This window comes from Engraulis encrasicolus, chromosome 15 (genome assembly GCF_034702125.1).
Source record: "Engraulis encrasicolus isolate BLACKSEA-1 chromosome 15, IST_EnEncr_1.0, whole genome shotgun sequence".
Taxonomy (NCBI): Eukaryota; Metazoa; Chordata; class Actinopteri; order Clupeiformes; family Engraulidae; genus Engraulis; species Engraulis encrasicolus.
In genome coordinates, this window is record NC_085871.1 from 49932299 (window position 1) to 49957593 (window position 25295).

General features: G+C 42.2%; 2 protein-coding genes across 2 annotated transcripts in view; both read left to right on the top strand.

Annotated features, from left to right (window-relative positions):
- The window catches only part of LOC134464325 (zinc finger protein 501-like), a 419382-nt gene that overhangs the window by 357059 nt on the left and 37028 nt on the right, over nt 1-25295 (top strand). The window lies entirely within an intron of this gene.
- Nucleotides 6594-25205, top strand: LOC134464148 (zinc finger protein 391-like). Its single transcript, XM_063217609.1, has 3 exons — nt 6594-6730; nt 17814-18309; nt 22903-25205. The coding sequence occupies exons 2-3, from the start codon at nt 17841-17843 to the stop codon at nt 23952-23954; spliced, it is 1521 nt and encodes a 506-aa protein (XP_063073679.1). The 5' UTR covers nt 6594-6730; nt 17814-17840; the 3' UTR covers nt 23955-25205.

The following is a 25295-nucleotide window of genomic DNA, read 5'->3' on the forward strand; positions in this document are numbered from 1 at the left end:
AGCCAAAGTAGACTTTAATAAATAATTATAATAAATAGAAATAGTTTAAAATGGTTAAAATGATCATTTAATTTGAATTTGAAATTTCATTAATAGGCATATTCCATGATTAAAATGATGAATATTATATAGGAAAGCTAAAACAATAAGAATTCACAGGTTTAGGTAATTTGTTGGGTCTTTTGTAGCCTATATTAAAAATGTGTACTGTCGCTTTAAGAATTGACGAGCCGGCTTTCATTTCAGATCGCAAAGAACCGTGGCGTGGGAGCGACCAGTTCTTATCTGTTGCTCTGAAGCTCCGAGCTTCTCGCAGACTTTATAACCTTTTATTTTCATTACAGATATTTTAGTTAGTTCATGCACATTTTGTAGGCCTATGTCTTGAGAAGAACATGGGCCTAAACGCCAGTTATCATGTGGAGTGGATTTATTTCAATTACATGGACATTGACAGTGGAAACAGTATCTTTGGGTCGGAGAATATATCAGCGTAAGAAAAAGCACTTTCCTAGCGGTCTCACCAAGATCAAACCTCTACAATCCTGAAAAAGATTCTCTGCCTCACCTGCACCTGTTCATTTTTTTCGCAGCCAACTCTGCAGAGATGTGCTTCCTTTAGCTAGCCTACCCCCTTAAGTTCTCTCTTGCTTGATAAAACGACATGTCATCTGCATGTTTCTTAGTTGGGTTAGCCTTCCACAAAACAACCTGAGCCATGTAAAACGTTGACAATGACTGCAAGCTAGCTGGCTGTCGTTTTTCCCCAATATCTGAACATGGCACACCGGCTGTCAGATTATTTAGGATCACTAAACGTCCTAAACTCGAGATCGGCTTTAAGAGGCATTAATTGTGATCATGTAGTGTAATACTGTGTAGTCTGCTATGTTTCCAGCTCACCTCAGGCCGCCAGGGCAGTCGCTCTACTCCCACGACATCTTCGACATATTTTGCGTCTCTGCCCTGGTCGCATGCATGCTTGCTCCCCCCTCCCTCCCATGTAGAGCTGCGCGTGCCCCCCGCAACGCGCATGCTGCCCCTCCCTTTGCCTATCTCTCGAGGTGCAGGTGAATCTGAATTTGAAAACTTAATTTAGGAAGCTTCAATCAAAAATACGAATGGCAAAGCAAATCAGTTGAAACATGAAATCTTAGCCTATTTTTCTGAGGCATATCTACAGCTGGCTGTCGGGTTTTTTTGCTACCTAAACGTGGCGCTGGCTGGCTGTCAGATGTATGATAACTAAAAGTTCTAAACTCAACATTGTAATAGAGAGGTTGATTGTGAGCATATTTTGTACCCTAATATGTAGACTGTGTGTAGGGCTCTAGCCGACACCCAGGCATCTTCAAAATCTTTCGTGTCTCTTATAGGCGCTCAAGCGCCTGTCGCGTGCCTTCTCCCTCCCCTCCGGAGTTGTTGCGTAGGCCTACCTCACATCGCTCGTGCCCTCGCTCCCAAAAAAGCGCATCTTCACCGGCATGCTCATTGCAACAAGCGCCCAAAGTCCAGCTTTTGGCACTTTTTAACTAAAGATAAACAGACATTCATAGTGATTGAAGCTAGTTAACCGTGAGTCAATTGTGGCATTTAGGCTATGCTATGTGAAGTAAGACTGTATAGAACCCATCCTAATGATAAACAAAATGGCTTGCCATCTATCTATCTATCTATCTATCTATCTATCTATCTACCCCCCCTCCCCCCAACCGTGTGCGCCCTGCTGCAAAATAATCCGCATCCCCGCGCACGCCACCATGGGCCCGAAGACTTACCACCTCGCCTAAGCGAATTCCTACGGGAAACACTGCATGTAGAGCCCCATTGAGAAACACTAATATGTGTGTAAACAGCTGCTTAAAGGTACACTGTGCAGGAAATGGTTAAAAAAAAGGTACTGCAACTATGCTGCTCATTGAAACCGGATTGCCTATTGCCAAATTTGATCTTTTCATGAAAGCTTACAAAGTAATAAACTAATTTCTAATATGGCCCAAGTGTGACGGAGCTCATCTTGCACCTGTTCACCCCCCTCGGGGATCGAACGTGCGATCTCGTCAACTACAACGGTCTGGCAATGGGAGACACAGTACGATACCACTGGGCCAAGAGACTAGTCTCTCGGCCCAACGGCACGAGACTGTATGAAGCTATCGGAGGGAGGTTTACCAATGTTCCATGCCAACTCTGTGCTAGTTATCCTCCGTTACACAAGTACAGTCATTTTTGCAGCTAAATATGGCTACTTCTGGAAATTCAAAATGGTGGACCATGGAGAAGATCCCACTTTTCATGTATGAAAAGTGCAATTCTCAACTCATAATGAATACGTAGAATTTGATGGTGGTGGTAAGTATTCATGAAAACGGTAACATTAGTGAATAGGTAGCATGGATTCTGGAAATGAACAACTAAAAATCTCACACAGTGTAGGCCTACCTTTAAAGAAAAATGATTAAAGGAAACAACTTAATGACAGTTCTTCGTTCCTTCCATTGGGAATGCATGTATCAAGGTTAAAAATGTAGCAAGCCTCGCGAAGGAGGCGATTCTCACGGTCGCCCCCTCTTGGAGACCTGTTAACTCCTGAACCAGCTTCTTGGTACGGTATAGGCCCAGGCCTGACTTCCTATTGAGTCACTGGCGGCAGAAGAGTCAAAAAAGATTTGAGCAACAATTTGTATTTTGAACATACCGGTAAGTGAATATTATGCAAATTAGGTATGATGCAGTTCGGGGAAAGCCGCTGCATTCAATTGGACAGCAGGATACAATCATGCCACATGTCAGACAGAGTTATACTTCTGTTTTTTTTTTTTTTTTTTTTAATAAATGACCAAGACAAGAAACATTGGACGATTCTTTCTTCGCTTTAATTGTCATTTCTCTATTTTCTGGCTTCTTCCTCTATCCCCCTTCTCGATATGGATAATTGCACACAGCACAGTTAGCCTTGGTCTCATTGCAGGGCCAGCCCCGGGCTGGCCCGGACAAAAGGGGGCTGACGGTGATCTCATCAAAAGGGGGCTAGGTGCTAAAGATGGCCGCCGGGCCAGGTTGTGGGGCTAAGGGCCGCTTTCCCTGGCCCGTCGAATTCGATGGGCCATCCGGGGCCATCAAGCACCGCCGAGGCTCGGAGGCGGGGTCAACCTCTGTGTAATAATGTGGCTGCATGGGGGACTTATCGCTAAATTCTGGGCAAATTATGGTTAAGCATTAGTTTGGGGTGTTTGGCTTTCTTATGGCATAATTTCATAAGATGCAACCTTGGCACTTCTGTTTGTGTTTTTAAAGTTATTTAGCCAACATAACTTTTTTGTTGTTATCAGGGCATCATGGGCACCACTACACTTAAACTTGGGATGTCATAGCTAAGTCATGTCGGCTTTTTTCTGCTTTTAGCCGCCAACTCTTGTGCCATTATCGTGATTTGGCATGCTTTCCACTGGACACCAATAAAAAGTGTCTCACAAATACTCACACATGACATTTATGTCGGCTTATTTAGCTTTTGCGCTATTATCGCCGAAGGTCTGGTAGGCTATATCGCACGTTTCAGACAGATCGCCAAACACAGTTTGAAATTTACACAAGGGCTTTAATGTCAAATGGATGGAAATAACATGAATGAATAGACAAGTGGCACGCCGCAACGAGGGGGTGTGTCGCTATGTCCGGGGCTCATAATTTTCTATAGCAACTGATGAAGGTGCTATGTCTCCGGGATTTGGTCTCCTTTCACATGGTAACTTATTCAATTACCTGCACATTCATGTCTCGCTATGTCCGGGGCTCATGCTTCTGTGCGCGATTGGGGGGATTAACTGGGCATGTTCACACGTCTCCTTCTGTTCACTCTCAGTTGTCGAGCTGCTCGTATTTTCATGCGTCTTTGTCTTCTTAACATGCGCTGCGTCCCATACAGCTTCTGAATCGACAACTTTGCCATGTAATAAAACTGTTCTTGAAAGGCAAGCCATTTTCTTTGCAGTTCTTGTCGTCTTTGTCTGTAGGCTACGAGCCAAACGGCGACCTGCTCCAGCAGAGTTTGCTCCGTTTTCTTCTCCTTCTTTGTCGTTGTTCTGTTGTTGTCTTTCTGTGATTTGGGGCGAAAGTGGGCTGTGCCCGACTGACGTTTCACAAACAAGGCGTGTACCTGAATGTGCCTGGGGTCGGCTATGAGTCCGATCAGGCAAAAAATGGCCCGGGGCCGGCAGCTCCGAGCCGGCCACTCTCCTGAGCCCCGCTGAAGCGCGGCTAATGAGACCAAGGCTAATAATTACAAGTATGTTCAACTGCAGTGTGCAGGGCGGGGGGCAGGTCAGGATCACATCTCCCTCCTCCCCCTGAGCACATCTCCCTCCTCCCCCCTGAGCACATCGACTGCCTCCCCCTTGTCATTCAGCGCTAAACTTCTACACGGGAAGAAAAATAGCTCTGGAAGTCACTGCATCGTGCAGAGCAAAGACGCAGAGTTTTCACAAATAAAATCGTAGATCCATTCTCTCTACTCCACTAATGTATAGGCCTAATGGTTTGGTGAGTGTAGGAAACACGAGCTGGGAGCTTTGAGTGAACCTCGTGATGAACAGCACGCGAGCCTGGGGAAATTAATATAAGGACAGCTACATGTAGTAGGCCTATTTGTTAACGCATGGGTCTAATTTGAATAATTTTTAAGTGTATCTTAAATCGAAAGATGGGTACAAGAAAAGTGCAGTAAAACGCCTGTGCAGTGGCGAATTATTCCATGTGTGATCCGCTCGAAATTAAACATAGGTACCCATCATTGAAAACGAAAGCATGAGCACATTCTTCAAAGTCCCAAAGCCTGGATGCTGTCGCCACAATCTCTTTAGGATTGGGGACTGGACTCTGAGCAGGCCATTGCAGTAGCCTTTGGTATCCTTCGCGCATCTGCCCCGCTTCCAAACTGACACATGACACATTTAGTAACCTTTTGTTTTTAACCGTCTAACAGCGCATACCATTATCATTAAATCAATGGAACCTAAAGCAGTTGCAGAGACCGTTTCATATTGGATCAATCCCTTCTCCTTTACTATGAAAGAGAAAGTAAGGTCAAGGACAAATTATTCTATGTAAATGGAAATAAACACTCATGCATTTGGTTGTCAAGTCTGTCGCCCTGAAAGTTCTACTAGCCTACATGCATATGATAGAGGCACGCCCGATTAGCCTACGTGCGCATACATTATTCTGCAGTTGGCATAATTCATAGGTTACAAATTTACAGATAGGCCTAGCAATAGATGACAAAAATACCCTGTACCGAAATTCTAAGCATCTGCCTCGCCATCAATTGTATCGAAACGAGTCACCTCGTCATCTGCTCCACTCCCATGGTTTTTAAAATGTAGGCTATTTCCCGCTGCCTTCCCTTTGTTATTGATCCGAAAACATCCCTTTTTTAAATTGGGCTACTCTCCTCTTGTGGGGAAGGAACACGTGTGAAAGGGGAAAGGGGAGAGTTATTAAAAATTACCCTAGCGTGGGTAATCTCTCTCTCTTTCTCTATCTCTCTCTCTTTTACGCACGAAGTTGACAGGTGGCTAGCCTGTGATGATCAGCAGGGGGAAATAGACGCGTGATGCGACATATGTCGATTCAGCATAGAAATGCTTCGCAAGTTTTTGTTTTTAAACTTCCATCCCAACGTAGGCCTATAGGGCCAAAGGAAAATTAAATAATCACAGCGTCGGCTACCAAACGCGCGTCAAGTTGGACGCCAGCACAGCAATATTCTATCTTGATAGAACATGGTTCCTACAACTTTACCGACAATAATAGATTTAAAAAAGTACCCTACCATAACGGCAGATAAGCGGGATAACGGCCTTCGACCGGTTATACGAAATGAATGGCTTGGCGGAGGCAACTTTCTCTCCGCGCTGAGCGCGTCGCCAAAGTTCAAAGCCGCCGCCTCGCCATTAATTTCGTATAACCGGTCACCTCGTCGGCCGTTATCCCTTACTTATTTAGCACTCCAAACGACGAGACACGATACAAACTGTGTGCATAGAATACAGTGTAGGCTACTATGCATTCGCCGGAGAAGACATTTGGCGCAAATTCTCAAATAGGGTGACGTCGGGATGGCGTGGGACTGTACAGACTACCATAATAGGAGAAATAGGAGGGGCGAGATCCAAAATGGGAGGGGCGGGATCTCAGAGATCCAGACCTGCCCACTTCTGCAAACTGCAGTTGGATGCTACTCAATGAATTAGGCCCCCCAACACCAATAATGGCAGCCCTGGGCCCTGCGGGCCAAATACCCTGCTTGTCACCTCCACCCCTGTCCCTTTTGCTTCCCACCTTCTCCAAACAGTAATAGCTTATAAGTGGATGACTTTTACAGTACTTTTACAGATGGAGTGGCTATTTTTAAACGTATTTTCTTTTAAACATATTATTATTATCATTATTACCATCGTTAATTATTATTTGGTGGTAGTAAGTTTTACTTTGAAGTAGAGATTTATTTTGACATTGAAGCTGACCGACATCTGGTCATTCGTCATTTCCTTCCTCTCGGTCAAGGAAGTCAAAACAAACAAAGCCCCGAAAAACAGTCAGAAAAGGTACACTGTCGTTATTTGCGCTCCAGAAAGCGCAATCAAAGGCACATCGTTTTCTTTTACAGGCATATTTCTCCTAACGACAAAATCCCCAACTTCTGTGGAAAATCCGCGAAAAGGTCGAGGTAAGTCCGTTAGTTCATTCAAGGTTTGTACAGTGTAGCCACAGCCGCTTTATTTTCTCTGGTGTAGCTCTTGTCTACAGAAACATTGGAATGCCGTTTATCTCATAGTAGACATCATATAGAACATGGTTCATCTTTTCTACAACAAAGTATTGCAAAAAATTGATACGGTCAATTCGGTGGTGGGCTAATAGGTCTAGGAGGAGAGCACGAGTCAGTGCACAAAAGCTTCTCTGTCAGTGAGTGTAGGCTACTTAAAAATGGAAAGTAGCCTAGGCTACACTGCCTGATCAAAGAGTCTCTTCTAAATATGGTCACACACTGTTGTTGGAAATCCTTTGATCATGGCAAAGATGTGTGATTTCACGTGTGGTGTGCTCATCCTTCCAGACTGGTGTCAAGCGGGCCACAGCTTTCCGCAGCTACCCGCAGCTACTCTGGACTTTACGGTCCCATTCACTTCAATTCATTTTTTCGCAGCCAGAACAGGTTTTACAGATTTCGGACTGTGCCGACGCCGCTGGTGTCGTGCGAGGAAAACAACAATTGTGTCGGACGCTACACCTGGTCATGGAACGACATGCGTAACAAGAATGATCATAACTTGTGTCATTTCGAAGATAATTAAAGAAAACCATTTTCACAATGGGACTTCTCATAGACCTGTTTTTGCATGTCTCTCATCTCTTTGCATGTTGACTGTGCAATCACCGTGACAAGTTAAAGGATTTATCCGGAGTTGGAACAAGTTTGCCTGATTTTTGTATGTTTGGGATGAAATACAGTCACTCTAGAGCAAAATCAAGGCAAAAGGATGCGTTTTGAGAAAGTTTGATAATATCACGTTAGCCTCGTTAGCCATATCAGCTATGCAATATGAAAGATGCGGGCATCGTTTTTCGGCGGTTACACACATTTCAAAAACACAACATTTTAAAGTCTTGCACAGCTCAAAACAACGTCACACTTACCTCGTAATATGTTGAGGGTATCCACACATAAACCAAAGTGTCCAAAGTCCTTCATGTATTCTTGAAAGGTCTGCAGAATGTGTTTTGTGAACCTACTACCTTGAGAATATCTAAATTACGGTCAAGACAACTATTTGACACTAAAGTCCACCAAGTAGATTGCCGAGTGCGTCGCACCATCAGCTGTGGTTACTCGCTATGGAAATAATCATAGCTGATGGTGCGACGCACTCGGCAATCTACTTGGTGGGCTTTAGTGTCAAATAGTTGTCTTGACCGTAATTTAGATATTCTCAAGGTAGTAGGTTCACAAAACACATTCTGCAGACCTTTCAAGAATACATGAAGGACTTTGGACACTTTGGTTTATGTGTGGATACCCTCAACATATTACGAGGTAAGTGTGACGTTGTTTTGAGCTGTGCAAGACTTTAAAATGTTGTGTTTTTGAAATGTGTGTAACCGCCGAAAAACGATGCCCGCATCTTTCATATTGCATAGCTGATATGGCTAACGAGGCTAACGTGATATTATCAAACTTTCTCAAAACGCATCCTTTTGCCTTGATTTTGCTCTAGAGTGACTGTATTTCATCCCAAACATGCAAAAAGCAGGCAATCTTGTTCCAACTCCGGATAAATCCTTTAACAAGGTGCACGGCGCACAGCTGTATGCGTCCAAAAAAGAAGAATAACATTTCACGATGTACATCTGGAAATAATTCACATCAAAGTGAAGTGTTATTACATAGGGCACCATGGTAATCAATATGTGTGTAAGAACATGTGAAAAAAATAAATCGGTCAGTTTGTCAAAGAAGACACAAAAGATATGCACCACAATGCACAGTATGCACCACACCGTGCTTTTCAATTATATAAAGAACAAATACTGACGGCACGAATGTTTCTTCCCTCAATAATCCCACGTCACATATCAATCAAGCAACTGAGCTAATGTGGCCACAAAGGGGCGGTATTGTACGCTGACACATTCGAAGTCCTCAGATACAGATAGGCCTACAGTCATGAATTACCTGACAAATTGCTGCTAGGCTATTGCTGTGGGAGCGCTACACTAAAGAACTGTGTCCCATATCTGCCCCTTTCATATTCATACATTGACAATTGAATTGACAAATGAAATACTAATATTTTACTGCGTCTTTTACAGGTGCCCGTATTCTTCAAGTCTGTCGTTACAGCGCAACGACGGTCAGCGCAGATGTGGCGATGTGAACACTTGCATTACACCTTTTGCATGTTGTACATGTCTCCAATCTATATATGATTGACTGGTGCCATCTGCTGGCCTCATAAGGCTGCAGCGTAAAGCTCGAAGGAGAACGTGAAATGATGTCGCCCTAGGCCTACAGATAGGCCTAATCATAGTTGTGGCCGAAGTATTTCTGTTGCATGTGATATTTTTGTGAATGACTATTATTGTAATTTCAGCAACATTCATTATTACTATTACGAGGAGTATTATGTAGCCTAGGTGGTCCTATGAGTTTTGATTGAAATGTGCCGTGCGCTTGAGAAGCAGCAATATGTAGGTGCCCCCCTATCTGTCCTGCATGTCATTCAGGGACACTGTGTGGTTCGCACTGCGTGTTTTTGTGGTGAGATGTGTTCAAATTCGGAGGACTAAAGCATTTTTTGTGTTCTTGGTGTGTTACACGGTAATAGCCTACAGGTTGCGTATTACCATGTCGGGACAGTAAAGTTTACTGTGAAAAACTACAACATGAAAAGCGCTGCCGTGTCGTTGTAGGCCTATGTGTAGTTGGAAGATATAGGATACCTATTGTCATGTCAGGGTAGTTGCACGGTGAACATAGGCAAAGTTGGAGAGATTGAAACGATGAGTGAATGGCAAAGGCCATTGCGATGAGAATGTCTTTGATTATCTTCGACCTGACGCGGGAAATGCCATTCTTGATCAGCAAGCCGTTTAATGGTCATGTTTAGCATCCGAGACAATTGTTGTTTTCCTCGCACAGCAACAGCGGCGTGGGCACCGCCCGTTTGTCTGTAGGCAACCTGTTATCGCTCCAAAAAATGGATTGAGTGAATGGGAGGGTGTAGGCTAATAGGCCTACCATGTGGGCACAGATCTACATAAATCAAGTAGGTAGCAGGCTTCACTCAGGTTTCTTGATAACTTTTAAGGGTGCTGTCCCAAATGAATACTTAGAATAAAAGAAAAGGGGGGCGCACCTTGCAACAATTTTTTTCTTTTCTTTATTTTTCTGTGCACAGAAAAATAAAGAAAAGAAAAAAAATGATGCAAGGTGCGCCCCCCTTTTCTTTGATTCACAGATCTACATAAACCATATGCTATTGAATGTATTCTCCCAGCATAATTACGTCCTTGCTTCCTGAAGTGGGCCTAGGCATATGAAGTGATGGGGTGCACCGTGCACAACGAAGAGATGTGTGGTCAAACACCATGAAGCGCATAGCTTGGATGCAGCCATGCCTGCCATTCTGCATATTGTGGGTTCAAGGCCCCTTAATATTCAATTTGAATAGGCCTACACGTGTAGGCTGTGTTACCTCACCCCTGATAAGGGCCTACATTATTAGGCTTATTCAGCTCGCTGAATAGGTGCCTTCAGTATTTCTTCAGCGTATCATTCAGGGGCATATGTCATTGCACACCGTGTATCTGCATATCCACAGTGTCTGTCTGCTTAGAGAAATGAGGCATTTTCCTTTTGCACTAGGCTACATGTGTGGTACGAAGTTCCTTACTTTAATCATGCCACGATGTTCCTTCAATATGTAGGCCTACATTGTTCTGGTCGTGCACATTGTTGCCTAACCATGAAATTGTGACGGCACAGTCAACATGCAAAAAGATTGGAGACATGTACAACATGCAAAAGGTGTAATGCAAGAGTGTTCACATCGCCACATCTGTGCTGACCGTCGTTGCGCTGTAACGACAGACTTGAAGAATACGGGCACCTGTAAAAGACGCAGTAAAATATTAGTATTTCATTTGTCAATTCAATTGTCAATGTATGAATATGAAAGGGGCAGATATGGGACACAGTTCTTTAGTGTAGCGCTCCCACAGCAATAGCCTAGCAGCAATTTGTCAGGTAATTCATGACTGTAGGCCTATCTGTATCTGAGGACTTCGAATGTGTCAGCGTACAATACCGCCCCTTTGTGGCCACATTAGCTCAGTTGCTTGATTGATATGTGACGTGGGATTATTGAGGGAAGAAACATTCGTGCCGTCAGTATTTGTTCTTTATATAATTGAAAAGCACGGTGTGGTGCATACTGTGCATTGTGGTGCATATCTTTTGTGTCTTCTTTGACAAACTGACCGATTTATTTTTTTCACATGTTCTTACACACATATTGATTACCATGGTGCCCTATGTAATAACACTTCACTTTGATGTGAATTATTTCCAGATGTACATCGTGAAATGTTATTCTTCTTTTTTGGACGCATACAGCTGTGCGCCGTGCACCTTGTTAACTTGTCACGGTGATTGCACAGTCAACATGCAAAGAGATGAGAGACATGCAAAAACAGGTCTATGAGAAGTCCCATTGTGAAAATGGTTTTCTTTAATTATCTTCGAAATGACACAAGTTATGATCATTCTTGTTACGCATGTCGTTCCATGACCAGGTGTAGCGTCCGACACAATTGTTGTTTTCCTCGCACGACACCAGCGGCGTCGGCACAGTCCGAAATCTGTAAAACCTGTTCTGGCTGCGAAAAAATGAATTGAAGTGAATGGGACCGTAAAGTCCAGAGTAGCTGCGGGTAGCTGCGGAAAGCTGTGGCCCGCTTGACACCAGTTCCTTCCAGTGTGGCATAGTTTTCGACAAGAGATACTGGTGACGCTGCTGGTAGCATCACTGCACATAGAATTCAAGTCTCTTTTTCTTGAGGGCAACGAGACTCCACTCGTAGTGTCTAGTGTCAGAACTCCTAAATAAACACATGGAAGGCCTCACACAAGAGTCTGCTATTTTCTGTGTATGATGTATGATATGATGATTAGCAAATGAGATCACATCTTCTTAAATATGTGATAAATTATGCAACAACGCGCAAAACATACAACAAATGGCAAAAGCATTGATTTACACTTCTTATTGATCCTTAATACAGCCTACATCACATATGAAAAATCTACCTTAATCATTTTAGTGGAACATACTTTTTTGAAGGTCAGAAGTAGCAGATTTCCAATGCATTTTGCCATTAAGTGGGTAAAATCGGATACTTTTGACCTTGGGAAAAGTATGTTCCACTGAATTGATGAAAGTAGATTTTTAATATGTGATGCAGAGGGGTTGAAGGATCAATATAGGCTAATGTATGAACCATTACTTTTGCAATTTGTTAATGCTTGGTCTGTTGCCACAAATGTATCACATATTTCATCATCATATTTCAGAAAACTTGCAATACAATAATTGTTTGTCTGAATGTGAGTTACCAACTGTGAAAGTTTCAAATGAATATGTCATAGTTTAAAATTTAACCCTATTCACCTTGTAGCTCATATATTGTCTCCCTAATGGAGAAATGAATGGGAAATCTGCCAACTTTGACCTTGAAAAAAAGTATGTTCCACTAAACATAAGCTTAAAGCTGTAACTTAGATTTTTAATATGTGATACAAGGGGGTTTAAGGATCACTTAAAAGGAACCATTACTATTGCAATTTTTCCGGGGTTTGGGCTTTTTTAGAGCTGGATTAACTGGCCTAATATGTTTACTAACGGAATAGGGGATACACCACAGTTTTTTTTGTAGGATGGGCAGGGGTTACGTATCACCATTTCATGCTTGCAATGTGCAGAGTAAAATGCACAGACGTATTGTATACAATGAAGAGTAATATCATTTTGCAATGCAAGTCTGAAAATAAGAAAGTAATGTGTTCTTACATAGTAATAAGAATGCGTGAAAATATAAAACTCTAGCTATTACTAAATGGAGATGGTAGATGCACCATGAACAACACAGTAGGCCTATCAGAGGTGTCAAAAGTAAAAGTAAAAAAAGAAACACAGTTTCCTTCCAACACAAGTAACTTATCTGAGTAACCAGTAGACCTGTGTACTTGTACTTGTGTCTTACGATTAGCTAACTCTGCACTGGTTGGATCAAGTTTGTGGTGGGTCCTTGTTAGGTTTTCAGTGTTTTCCAGTAATGACGCTGTCTATCTCTCTCATCAGGTACAATGGAGTAAATGATGTAATAGCTATGTAATGTCATGTGCTAGTGTTATAATTACACCACAAAAGTACTTTTACTTTTACCTTTGACACCCCTGCACAGTATCATGCTATGCTTCCCAGTGATGAGCAGAAGAAGTAATGAAGGCATAAATATCTCTCATCAATAACCGTGCGAATAGACCAGGCGCGATGCGATTCAAGCAACAGAGTGCAGCAGCAAGCGATACGAGCGATTGAGAAGACTAGCGTATGTCCGTACAGGCAGAAGGCAAAGCATTCAAGCATTCCCATTGGCTGTGGTCACTGACCTCTATACAGTCATTGGCTGTCGCGGCTTGTCACCGAACCGCGTCATAGAAAGTTGAAAAGATTTCAACTTCAAACTGTCGCGCTCGTCTCCAGAATCACTTTTGTCACGCGACTCAATACAAAGTCAATTACTTCCGTCGCTCGCCTCTCTCTTGTCGCGGTAAGTGTATTTCTGCGGTAATGGTACATTTGTGGAAATGGACCTCGTGCAGCTTAATCTTCCAGAAGCACTGTGTAATGAGGCAATAGGGGCCCACATCACACATAGTCCGGCAGCCAAAAGCCAAATATCAGCCGAACCCAGTTTCGTCTGATAAAGTTTTTTTCTTTGCAGTTTGTGGTTGCCTAAGGTGTACCTATTAAGATTCCAGACGATGCCCGGTGATATCCCTTGAGGATTTTCAGATATTGAGCCTTTTATGCTTGATGTGCTGCAGCCATAGATTACAACAGTGTTTGGCTCCCAATTAATGTTATGCTGACCAAATACCCTATACCATACTTATTTTGTGTTTGATTACATGGTGGGATGTGTATAAGAACAGGTGGTGAGGTATGGACATCAGTGGGGGTGGGGTCATGCATGTTTGGGGGCGGGGCATTCACCCAAAAAGCCTGATTTTCCAAGTCGGAGACACAAAGGCCAACATTTCGCCAAACGTGGCTTTATATCTCATAGTGGGTTGTTTGGTTTTGCTGTTTGTAGTTGTCCAACACTTACCCATCAGGATAAGAGTGGGTGATGTGCCAATTTCAGATATTAACCCTTTCATGTTGATTTCGCTGCAGCCATAGCCCACAAGCTTTTGACAGCTTCATAACTGCACTATGATTAACCATAGAACATTCTGGGTGGTAGGCCTGCCAAAGTGGAGAAAGTGTCCTCGTACCAAATAAATTTTAGACAATTACATAACTAGCTGTTTGTCAAGCAGAAATATGTAACATTTAGGCGAATATTGGTGGTGTCAGCTTAGACATACCCAGAAAGGATAACTAATTCAACACAGAATTTCACCATTTCATACATTGCTATTTACTCTTCCTGTGTTGTTGTAAAACAAAGTAAAAATTGTAAGTAATAATTACATAATTTTTGGCTGATTATTTGTTTGCCTACAAAGTACATAATTTCAGTGGTGGTCGTATTAACATGGAAAGAGATAAAATTAAAAATGTAAATCCACAAAATGACATTGTAATTGACCTTTTACCATAACTGCACTATGATTAACCATAGAACATTCTGGGTGGTAGGCCTGCCAAAGTGGAGAAAGTGTCCTCGTACCAAATAAATTTTAGACAATTACATAACTAGCTGTTTGTCAAGCAGAAATATGTAACATTTAGGCGAATATTGGTGGTGTCAGCTTAGACATACCCAGAAAGGATAACTAATTCAACACAGAATTTCACCATTTCATACATTGCTATTTACTCTTCCTGTGTTGTTGTAAAACAAAGTAAAAATTGTAAGTAATAATTACATAATTTTTGGCTGATTATTTGTTTGCCTACAAAGTACATAATTTCAGTGGTGGTCGTATTAACATGGAAAGAGATACAATTAAAAATGTAAATCCACAAAATGACATTGTAATTGACCTTTTACCAGCCCATGCCATATCAGGGTGTGACACTGTGGCATCCTATTTTGGTATTGGTAAAGGCTCTGTTATCAAGACCCTAAAAGCTGGATATCACTTGACATCAATTGGTAATGTGCTGGCACCATTCCAACAACTTTCCAGTGAGGCCACTAACTTTGTGTCGGCATGTTATGGCATTCCAGACAGTATCCAGCCTCAACATGTCACATACAAGGTTGGTGGTATGGGGAAAAAAGAATGGGAAAGGTCATTTATCTTCACCTAACCTGGCTGCTCTTCCACCAACAACAGAGGCATTTCTTGAGAATGTGAAAAGGGCTCATTTTCAAGCAATATTGTGGAGGACATTGGTTCACACTCCACCTGAACTATCTCCTGAAGCATTTGGATGGAAGAAAGACCAGAACATGTCAAAGTGGCACCAGACTACATTTTACAGATGATCAGATGTGGTTGCAAGAGTAAAACCCCCTGCAATTCTAAGAAATGTAGCTGTGCTGTAAACAGTGTGCCTTGCACCATTTTCTGTGCATGTTTTCGGCTGGGATGCTGCCGAACCAATGTTGTGTGAGCTTTACTGTGTGTGTGTGTGTGTGTGTGTGTGTGTGTGTGTGTGTGTGTGTGTGTGTGTGTGTGTGTGTGTGTGTGTGTGTGTGTGTGTGTGTGTGTGTGTGTGTGTGTGCGTGTGTGTGTGCGTGTGTGTGTGCGTGTGCGTGTAGTATAATGTAGGCTATAGGTGTTTTAGGTGTTAAGGACTCTGTATGTTGTATAGGTGTAGACAGGTCTTTCTGTGCGAATTTAAATGCATGTCTTATTTGATGGCTTCATGGACTTTTAAGTGATCTTTTAATACCAGTCAGGATACACTGGATTGACTTAATTTTTTGACTCAACCGTATATATAATGTATAGCTGTTTTCCTATGTTTAGACCTCTCTCTCTCTCTCTCTCTCTCTCACTGTCTCTGAGCGTGCGGTACTGATCTACAGATCTTATTTCATGGCTTTATGGATTTAAGTGATCATTCAATACCAGTCTGTATACACTGGATGTACAGTATGTCATTTCTTTACTCATCCTTTGGAACAGCCAACGACTGCTCACCAGTTACCCCCACACTCTGTTGTTCTTTTTTTTCTTTTATGTTGGCTATTTGTGGTAGGCTACCTACCGGCGATGTTGTCATGTATGTTGTCATGATGTGATGTTATGCAGGATCTCATAATGCACAATCCGTTCCATACTTTACAGTCTTATTCTAAGCAATGTTGTGAATGTTTTTACTGAGGCATTTGTTGATTTGTCATTCATGACCTGATTTATATAACTAAATGCATAAAAATAGGCCGAAATCGCATTTTTTAAGGTTATTAGCAGGATTTTCTCTGTACCTGGATAACAAAAGGATATAGCCACAATTACCCACAAAATATTCTTGTATGTACGATATTAACAAAATAAAAAAGGAATTTTGAAGCTGGCATTTTCAGGTGGTCAGATTCATTGCATCAAAATATAATGCAAATTAGTGCATATTTAATTAGATAATAGCCTAATTAGCATATTTAAACATAAAATATAGAAAACTTGTAATACATTTTTTTCTCCAATTCATACGAGTAATCATCTGATTAAGTTTCATATTGATATCTGCAAGTTAAAAAAAAAACCCTATTCACCTACAGTGTCTCGCCTTATTTGTGGGATTGCTGTTATGAAAGGGTTAATTATTACCCCATATTGGGTTTGTTTCAATAAGGGCAGTGTTAAGGCAGTCCAATGTGAATGTTTTTTTGGGAATATAAGCAATATGGTACATTTTGTAACATTATTCACAGTAATATTAGGTGTCTTTAGTTTTTTGTCATAATTTGCATTTATGGGACAATAAAGGCTCAAAATCTGAAAATCCTCAAGTGATATCACCGGGCATCGTCTGGAATCTTGTAGACTTGCCTAAAATCTATCAGATAAAGCAAAAAAAAGAACTTTATCAAAGAATTCTGGGTTCAACCCCACGGCTCCCGGACTAACATTGAGCCAATGTTTTATCAATTGTCACTTCAAGTATTGGCAGAGGACGCGCTCAACTTCTTGGAAAAACGAAAGTCTTTGGGTGCGAGATAAAAAGCGTCAACTTAAGGAAGAAAAATCCGCACTCACAAACTGCGTCTCATTATTTATTTATATTACCACCATGTCCAAAAAGCAAACGCGTTTCGGCTAACAAGCCTTCATCAGTGCACTGATGAAGGCTTGTTAGCCGAAACGCGTTTGCTTTTTGGACATGGTGGTAATATAAATAAATAATGAGACACAGTTTGTGATTATCAATTGTCACTGACATGGTGAAATCTAATAGTCTACTCTACACGTTAAAATTTAATTTAAGCCATCAAATAATACAAGCTCTAGATTTAAAGGAACAGACCACCCTTTTTTGATTTTCACATATTTGCAGCATTTCCCAGCATTATTCATGAATGTGCATATCATTTTCTTCTCAGTGTTTTCAGTACTTAGATTAATTGGATCAGAATTATTAATACCATAGCTTAGCATAATCACTGGAAGTAACTGGTAACTTTAGCATCAACCCACAAGTGATCACTGCACACAATTAAATTGCTGTTTTACACTCTGGTGAATTTTATATTCATTTTAAAGTGGGATAAGTACTTTTGATGATGTTTTATTTTGTACCATAGACTTGCCTATTCTTGATTTGGCTTTACTGTTAAACGAGGCAATGCAAACACGTAGACCAAAATGATATGCACATTCATACTGCAGATATGTGAAAATCAAAAAAGGGTGGTCTATTCCTTTAAGCTTCTGCACTCACTGCCTTGTTCCTAGCATACTGGTTTCAGCTTGCACTGTCATTGTGACTGTGAGGTTGGATTGCAAATGTAAAAATAAACAAAACACAAACGTTGCCAGTAATTGCCATGATTTTTCTGTCCAGTTTCAAGGTCTGTAGAACACTACTAAGATGGCCTCTGCAGAAGTCAACTCTCCACTCCAGCTGATGAGGAGCGTCAAAGAAGAGACAGAGGAGTTCAGCTTAGCTGACTCTCCATCCCAGCTGAGCATGAAAGAAAAAGAGGGAGAAGAGTTCCTTGATTCTCCAGAACAGCTGAACGTAAAAGAAGAGACAGAGCAGTTCCTTGGTTCTGGATACCAGCTGAACATAAACAGTGAAGAGAACGAAGAGTTCCCTGGTTCTCCAGAACAGCTGAACAAGAAAGAAGAGAGAGGAGAGTTCCCTGCTTCTCCATCACAGCTGAGCTTACAAGAAGAGAGAGAAGAGTTCCCTGGCTCTCCAGAACAGCTGAACGTACAAGAAGAGACAGAAGAGTTCCCTGGCTCTCCAGAACAGCTGAGTTTACAAGAAGGCATAGAGCAGTTCCCTGGTTCTCCACCTCAGCTAAGCGGCGTACAAGAAGACTGTGAGAGATCTGGTAAGTCAACACATAACTGTCTTATCATATATATTGTAGTCTGGCCAAGGAAAAGATCTGGCTTATAATATACAGTGGTGCTCATATGTGTACATACCCCAGCAGAATATACGCTTTCTCTGCGATTTCTCACAAAATATGAAGGATTACACAAAACCCTTTTTTTCACTCATTGTTAGTGACTGGCTTAAGATATTTATTAGCGATCTTTTGTGTTTACTCTTTCAAAAGCATTATCACAACCCAAACTACCCAAATGACCCTGTTCAAAAGTTTACATACCCTAGTTTCTGATGCTGAATATGGCTGAAAGCGTATATTCTGCTGGGGTATGTAAACATATGAACACCACTGTATTATGGCCAAGGAAGAGCTCTGGGAAGGGTCTCATAGTAGAGAGGTTCTCAACCTTTTATGGGGTAATTTCATGAGAACACTTTGGAGCCCGACAGACCAGGATTTTAGTATTATTTAGTGTCAAAAACAATTGAATAATAAAGAAGCACTCCTCAGATTTCTTTTTGGGTTTTTTGCATTAAAAAAACAAAACAAAACAAAAATCTGAGTCCTTCTTTAGTCAATTATTTTTGACACTAAATTTTTAGAGATTTGAGTTTTTTCATCTACAATGTTAAGCGCCCAGTGTAGTGCATTACAGGGTATTGAGTGCGATTCCTGATCTTTTTAATTCTTATAATTTGGCGTGCCTTTTTATTGCTAAGGTAGAACCCCAGAACTGAATTTGCATGAACCTGGCACTAATACGTATTGAAGGAGAAACAGAGACACCGGACGCTGCTTTTACAGTAGGAGGCGGATGTGTTCTTCTAGTGAAGTGAAAGTGAAAGCCCATTGGGAAACTCCAACTCCCATTGTCATTGTGACACAGCACTCCACAGCACACAAGTGAACACTGCACACTGCACACAACGAAATTGCATTTATGCCTCACCCGTGCAAGGGGGCAGTCCTCAGTGGCGCCCCATGGGGAGCAGTGCGGTGGGACGGTACCATGCTCAGGGTACCTCAGTCATGGAGGAGGATGGGGGAGAGCACTGGTTGATTACTCCCCCCACCAAACTGGTGGATCGGGAGTCGAACTGGCAACCTCTGGGATGCAAGTCTGACGCCCTAACCGCTCACCCATGACTGCCCTTGTATTGTTTGTTAATGAAAATGAGTGGATTCCGCCTCTTCACGCCGGTAGGATAGAGTTGAAAAAAGTTCAACTCAAGGCGGAAAATCCGTGGCGGATTTCCAGATGTTCTATAGTAGACCGTTATCAACATTCATATTAGATTCACAATCCAACGTTAGGAGAGCAAGAGAAGAGCTCGTCTTCTATCCATTTTACATAGATTAATTTACAAAGCATTTTGTGTATATATAAACTTTATTACAGGCTCAGGGCCCAATAGGCAGACACACAACATATACATAGAAAAAGAATGTATGTTTTCACAAAATTCAAATAACACAACACCATCGATTAGGCTATGTCGCGAGTGACAGTTCAGCCGTTACATTGTCCATAGAACAGGACAATCCTGGATAAATAAATAAAAGTAACTAGACTGACTGTGCAGTCGCCTTCGACTGCTTAAGGTATATCCCCGAAACGCGACGCTTCCAGTCCCCCATCATTCCTACCACTCCCGTCCACCATTTCGTAAACGTATATGATGCATACAGACGTGACATGACGTGCATAGGCTTAAAACCAAACGACTATTGTGAAAATGAAGCAAAAAATGGGGCAAATGGTAATACTGTTTTAATGGTTCAGTGGACATAAGTTACCACATTAGGTACAGTGTAATAACCAGTGTAACAATATTTAAACAATTACATTGTATTAAATATTGTTACACTGGTATTACACTATATTACATGGTATTGCATACTGTTACACTCGTTATTACACTGTACCTGATATTGCATATTGTTACACTGGTATTACACTAGTATTACATGGTATTAAATATTGTTACATTGGCTATTACACTGTACCCAGGGTTCGTACGGTCATGAAAAACCTGGAAAAGTTATGGAATTTGAAAATTCAAATTTCCAGGCCTGGAAAAGTTATGGAAAACGTATTTTTGGTCAAAAGTTTTGGAAAAGTCATGGAAATCCATCCAGTGTTTCATCAATTATCTTTATGAAGTTGATGCCACGGCGTAATAAAATCTAAATGTCCGAGTTCTCGTGGAAATGTTGTCTAGTGCAGGCTGCGTCTGCCTAACCATGTGTTGCCAAATTGAGTGGGTTTCAAATAACGCATGTTGTAATGGCTCCAGGCGGGTTTCAAGCGTTTTTGGCGCTAGAAATCAGCCACACCTGGCAACCTGCCTCGTAACGCGCGACTCGCGAGCTAGATGTAGTGTGTGCGTGGTGGTGAGAGGTGATCATAGCTCTAATCCTAGAAAAGAAATGTGGTTCTGTACGATATTACAGCATGCTGCGAAGTGTTACTTCAACAATGCGCGGCTTAACTTTATGAAAAGATGATCAACAATGGCTGGAGAGGACGAAAGTTGTGATGTGTCCGTCCGATATGGGCGAAGCAGCGGCACTTGTTAGCCACCTGAAGGGCAAGATACAGCAGGCGGTTACCTCCTCAGCTACTAACAGGTTAGCAGTTATACGCGTTTTAAAATATTTAGCGGTTCCACTGAAACGTAGCTAATGCCAAAAGGAATACAATCCTAAGACCTGTTTGGTCTTGGTTTAATTTGCCAGATAGGGCACCAAGCGAACCATGCTTTCGGTAAGCCCCGATATTTTTTATATTGATAAGCAACGCACCTGCTGCCTGCGAGTGAACTTGTCCAGTGTGCTGAAAGATTACATGAAATCCGTACAGTAGTCTATGTGCAGCTGACCGCGAGCCAAACGATTACCAATGTCTGCATGACGCGCCTGTTTTGAAATACGGTATAAACGGCAGCGTGACTAGAGTTTGAAAAAGTCATCTGTGGCTTTGTTTTCAAATCGGTCAGATCGTCTTAGCATCTCCTTGAGTGGGCGTCAGACTAGAACTATGCCACGAACAGTGCAGTCTCTCTCTCTCTTTTTTTTTTTTGCTCCAGCAACGACCACAACAAATGACAACATTATCATTCTTACAGGAGTTTTGGACTGTTGTGCTTAGGCAGGTGTAGTAGGCAGGCCTATGATTTCTTACTTGGGCAGGATGAGCATTTATCCATCTCCATAGAGAGCATGTTGATTCAAATGTGTCTTCATGATGATTTCACGACCTAATTTGCTATAGGCTGGCCTAGGCCTATTCATTTTCATTTCTGACTGTACATTAGACAAGCGAATTATATAACATTGGTGAATAATAGCAGAATTAATGTAATACAACATGAAGTATAATGGTTGCTTATAGCTTGTAGTAAAAGATAACCTATAGTATGAATATGTTTATTTTTTACATATTTGTAATATAGGCTATGTAATATATAATATAATATGCCATAATCTATAGTATAAATATATACACTAATTACATATTTATAATATAGGCTACGTAATATAGCCTGTAATATAGCCTAATACGCCCCCACCCCCACCCCCCGCGCGCGATTGGTCATTGGTTTTTCGGTCCTGGAAATTCAGAAAAAGGTTTTGGAAAAGTCATGGAAAAGTCATGGAAAAAAATTGGTGAAAAAGTGTATGAACCCTGTGTACCTAATATGGTAGATTCACTGAAATGGTGAACCATTAAAATAAGGTGTTACCGGGCAAATCAATCCACCCAGTCAGAAAATTCCGCCATTTTGAAAGTGTTGTCTTCCAAACTCGAATCGGTTCATGAACCTACCCTAGAGCATTCACACACAAAATCTGGGACAAATCCATCCACCCGGTCAGTAGTTATGGGCCAAACAATAATTCGGCCATCTTGAATTCAGCCATCTTGAAAGTGTTGACCTCCAAACTCAAATCAGTTCATGAACCTACCCTAGAGCATTTACACACCAAATCTGGGACAAATCCATCCACCCGGTCAGAAGTTATGGACCAAACAAAAATTCGGCCATCTTGAATTCAGCCATCTTGAAAGTGTTGACCTCCAAACTCGAGCATTCACCCAAAAAATCTGGGACAAATCCAAACATCCGTTCAAAAGTTATCGCGTTAACACGAAAGACCTTACGCGGCGGTGGACGCGGCGGACGCGGACGCGGCGGCGGCACACGCAAAACCAATACATCCCCGACGCTCCGCGTTTCGGGGATATAATTAACTGAAATGATATGGCCATTTTAAGTTATCTGTGTAACAACTAAATCTAGAGGTATTAGGGCTGGGAATCTATCCAGATTTCCTATATCAATTGGATTCCGATCCAGAAGGCGACAATCCGATTCGATTCACACAAGTTTAGTTTTGTGTATGGACCAGAGGTAATGTGTTCTTTTTATCTCATAATTATCTCACTAATAGAAATGGCCGATGCAGACTGGATTAAAATATCTCTGTAAAAGAACAGAAAGTTTGAGGGGTAAATCTTAACACACTGTTGTGATAGTCTCATCATCGATTTCATATTAATATTAATTTCCATTCTACTCTTCATAGGGCACCTGCTACACTTCGGTTCCAGCGGAGCGGAGTTTAGTGGAAAAGCACATTCTGCTGCCTTCACTACAGAGAGGCCGTACCCTTGCAGCCAGTGTGACAAGAGCTTTAAGACAAAACATGAGCTCCAAATGCACCACCGTGTTCACTCAGGGGAGAGACCATTTTCATGTACCGACTGCGGAAAAACCTTCTCACAGTCTTCTCACCTTCACAGACATCGCCTCATTCACACTGGAGAGAAGCCGTACGTTTGCAGCCAGTGTGACAAGAGCTTCAAGACAAAAAAAGAGCTCCAAGTCCATCAACGTGTTCACACAGGGGAGAAACCTTTTTCATGCCCCGACTGCGGAAATAGATTCTCACACTCTACTAGCCTTCAAATACATCGCCGCATTCACACTGGAGAGAAGCCGTACATTTGCAGTCAGTGTGACAAGAGCTTTAAGTCAAACTCAGAGCTCCAAAGCCATCAGCGTATTCACACAGGGGAGAAACCATTTTCATGCACCGACTGTATGAAGACTTTCTCGTATTCTTCTCACCTCCACGCACATCGCCGCACTCACACTGGGGAGAAGCCGTACATTTGTAGCCAGTGTGACAAGAGCTTTAGGACAACACAAGAGCGACAAATCCACCAGCGCGTTCACACAGGGGAGAAACCATATTCATGCACCGACTGCGGAAAGAGCTTCTCGCACTCTTCTAACCTCCGCGCACATCGCCGCTCTCATACCACAGAGAGACCATTTTCATGCATGGTCTGTGGAAAGAGTTTCTCACGTTCTACTCACCTTCACATACATAGCCTCATTCACACCGGAGAGAAGCCGTACGTTTGCAGTCAGTGTGACAAGAGCTTTAAGACAAAAAAAGAGCTCCAAATCCACCAATGTGTTCACACAGGAGAGACAACATTTTCATGCACAGACTGGAAAGAGTTTCTCTCTTTCCGCAACCCTCTAGGGCTCCATTCTGGGACAACTATTATTCCATCTGTATATGCTGCCACCACTCAGACAAATCCTCAAGAAGAACTCAATAAATAACCGTAGCTATGCGGATGATACCCAACTCTACTTATCTATGTCCCCCGGTCAAGCTGTACGTGCAGCCCTAGGCTACCGTAATCGTTTGAATTTGGTGGACTCTGGGTACGCTCCAATATGTGACCTTGCGTCCTCCACTTGTGCTTGAGCCCTTGTGCCAGGAAGTAATACGTCATGATGACATCACTGACAACAGCATTATATTTCAATGTCATTGAAGTCTTCAATTTTCTCATTTGCAAACTGGATGGTGAATGAAGAATATTCCCCCAAAAATTGTTGTGACTAGGCTGACAGTGGGGCAACTTAATCGTTTTACCCACGGAGGCGGGGCATCAGCAAAACGTGAGGCCACAAGCACAAGTGGAGGTTGCAAGGTCGCATATTGGAATGCACACTCTGCCACTCTTAAGCCGGGCATACAGTGTGCGATATTTTCACTCGTGGGCAGGGCTCTAAATTAACGGGCGCCAACACGCCAAATGCGGGTGAAAAATCATTTTGGCTGGTAGAAAAAATCATCCACTAGCCAAATTGGCCGGTAGCGCGCCTCCGACTGAACGCTAAACAGCTGCCCGCACAGATCTGTAGCTGCCGTCTGATGAACGTTAAAACGTCGCCTAGCCCACACCCATTGGCTGACCGTTAATCACAATAAGGCAGCCTCACATCCATTGGCTGCGAGTTTGATACCCGCGCGCTGGAACTAGTGTTGATAAAATATGTTCAGTGAGCGGACTAGCGCGGATTACTTTGGTTTTGTAGGTTTTGGTCAGATGAAAAATAATGTGGCAGTGGTTAAAGCACGGTTATGTGTCGATGACTGCAAGCAATAGCAGCGTAACTGTTGTGACGGTGAAATAGAGAATTGGTGGAGCGAAAACGGCGTGAGTGAGTGGAGGGACAGGACAGCTGTTTGTCAAAACAGTGTCGTTGCCGTCAGAAGCCATCTGATATTTGCGAGGTCCTCGCAACTACAAACGATGGAATTGTCGTTTCCTAATAACGCCCACGCCATCGCAAAGACCCTGCACGAGTTTGACATGGATATACGAGTAAGTGAAAAAAAGATAACAAAAACTAGCGACGAAAGTAACAAAGTAAGCATGGTCTCTGTGGTCTTATTAGATATCTAGTTGATAGCGTAAAGGTAATTGTCATTCCAAGCGCATTGTAAGTAAACCTGGAGGAACTTGAAGGTGTCACGCAGCAGCAGCATAAACACACAATGCAGACATCATTCACCCACTGTGTAGGTGTGTGTGTGTGTGTGTGCGTGCGTGCGCGCGGGTGTCTCCTGTCCTTCTCCTCTCCGTCTCCTTCTCCTCCCTTCATCTCTTC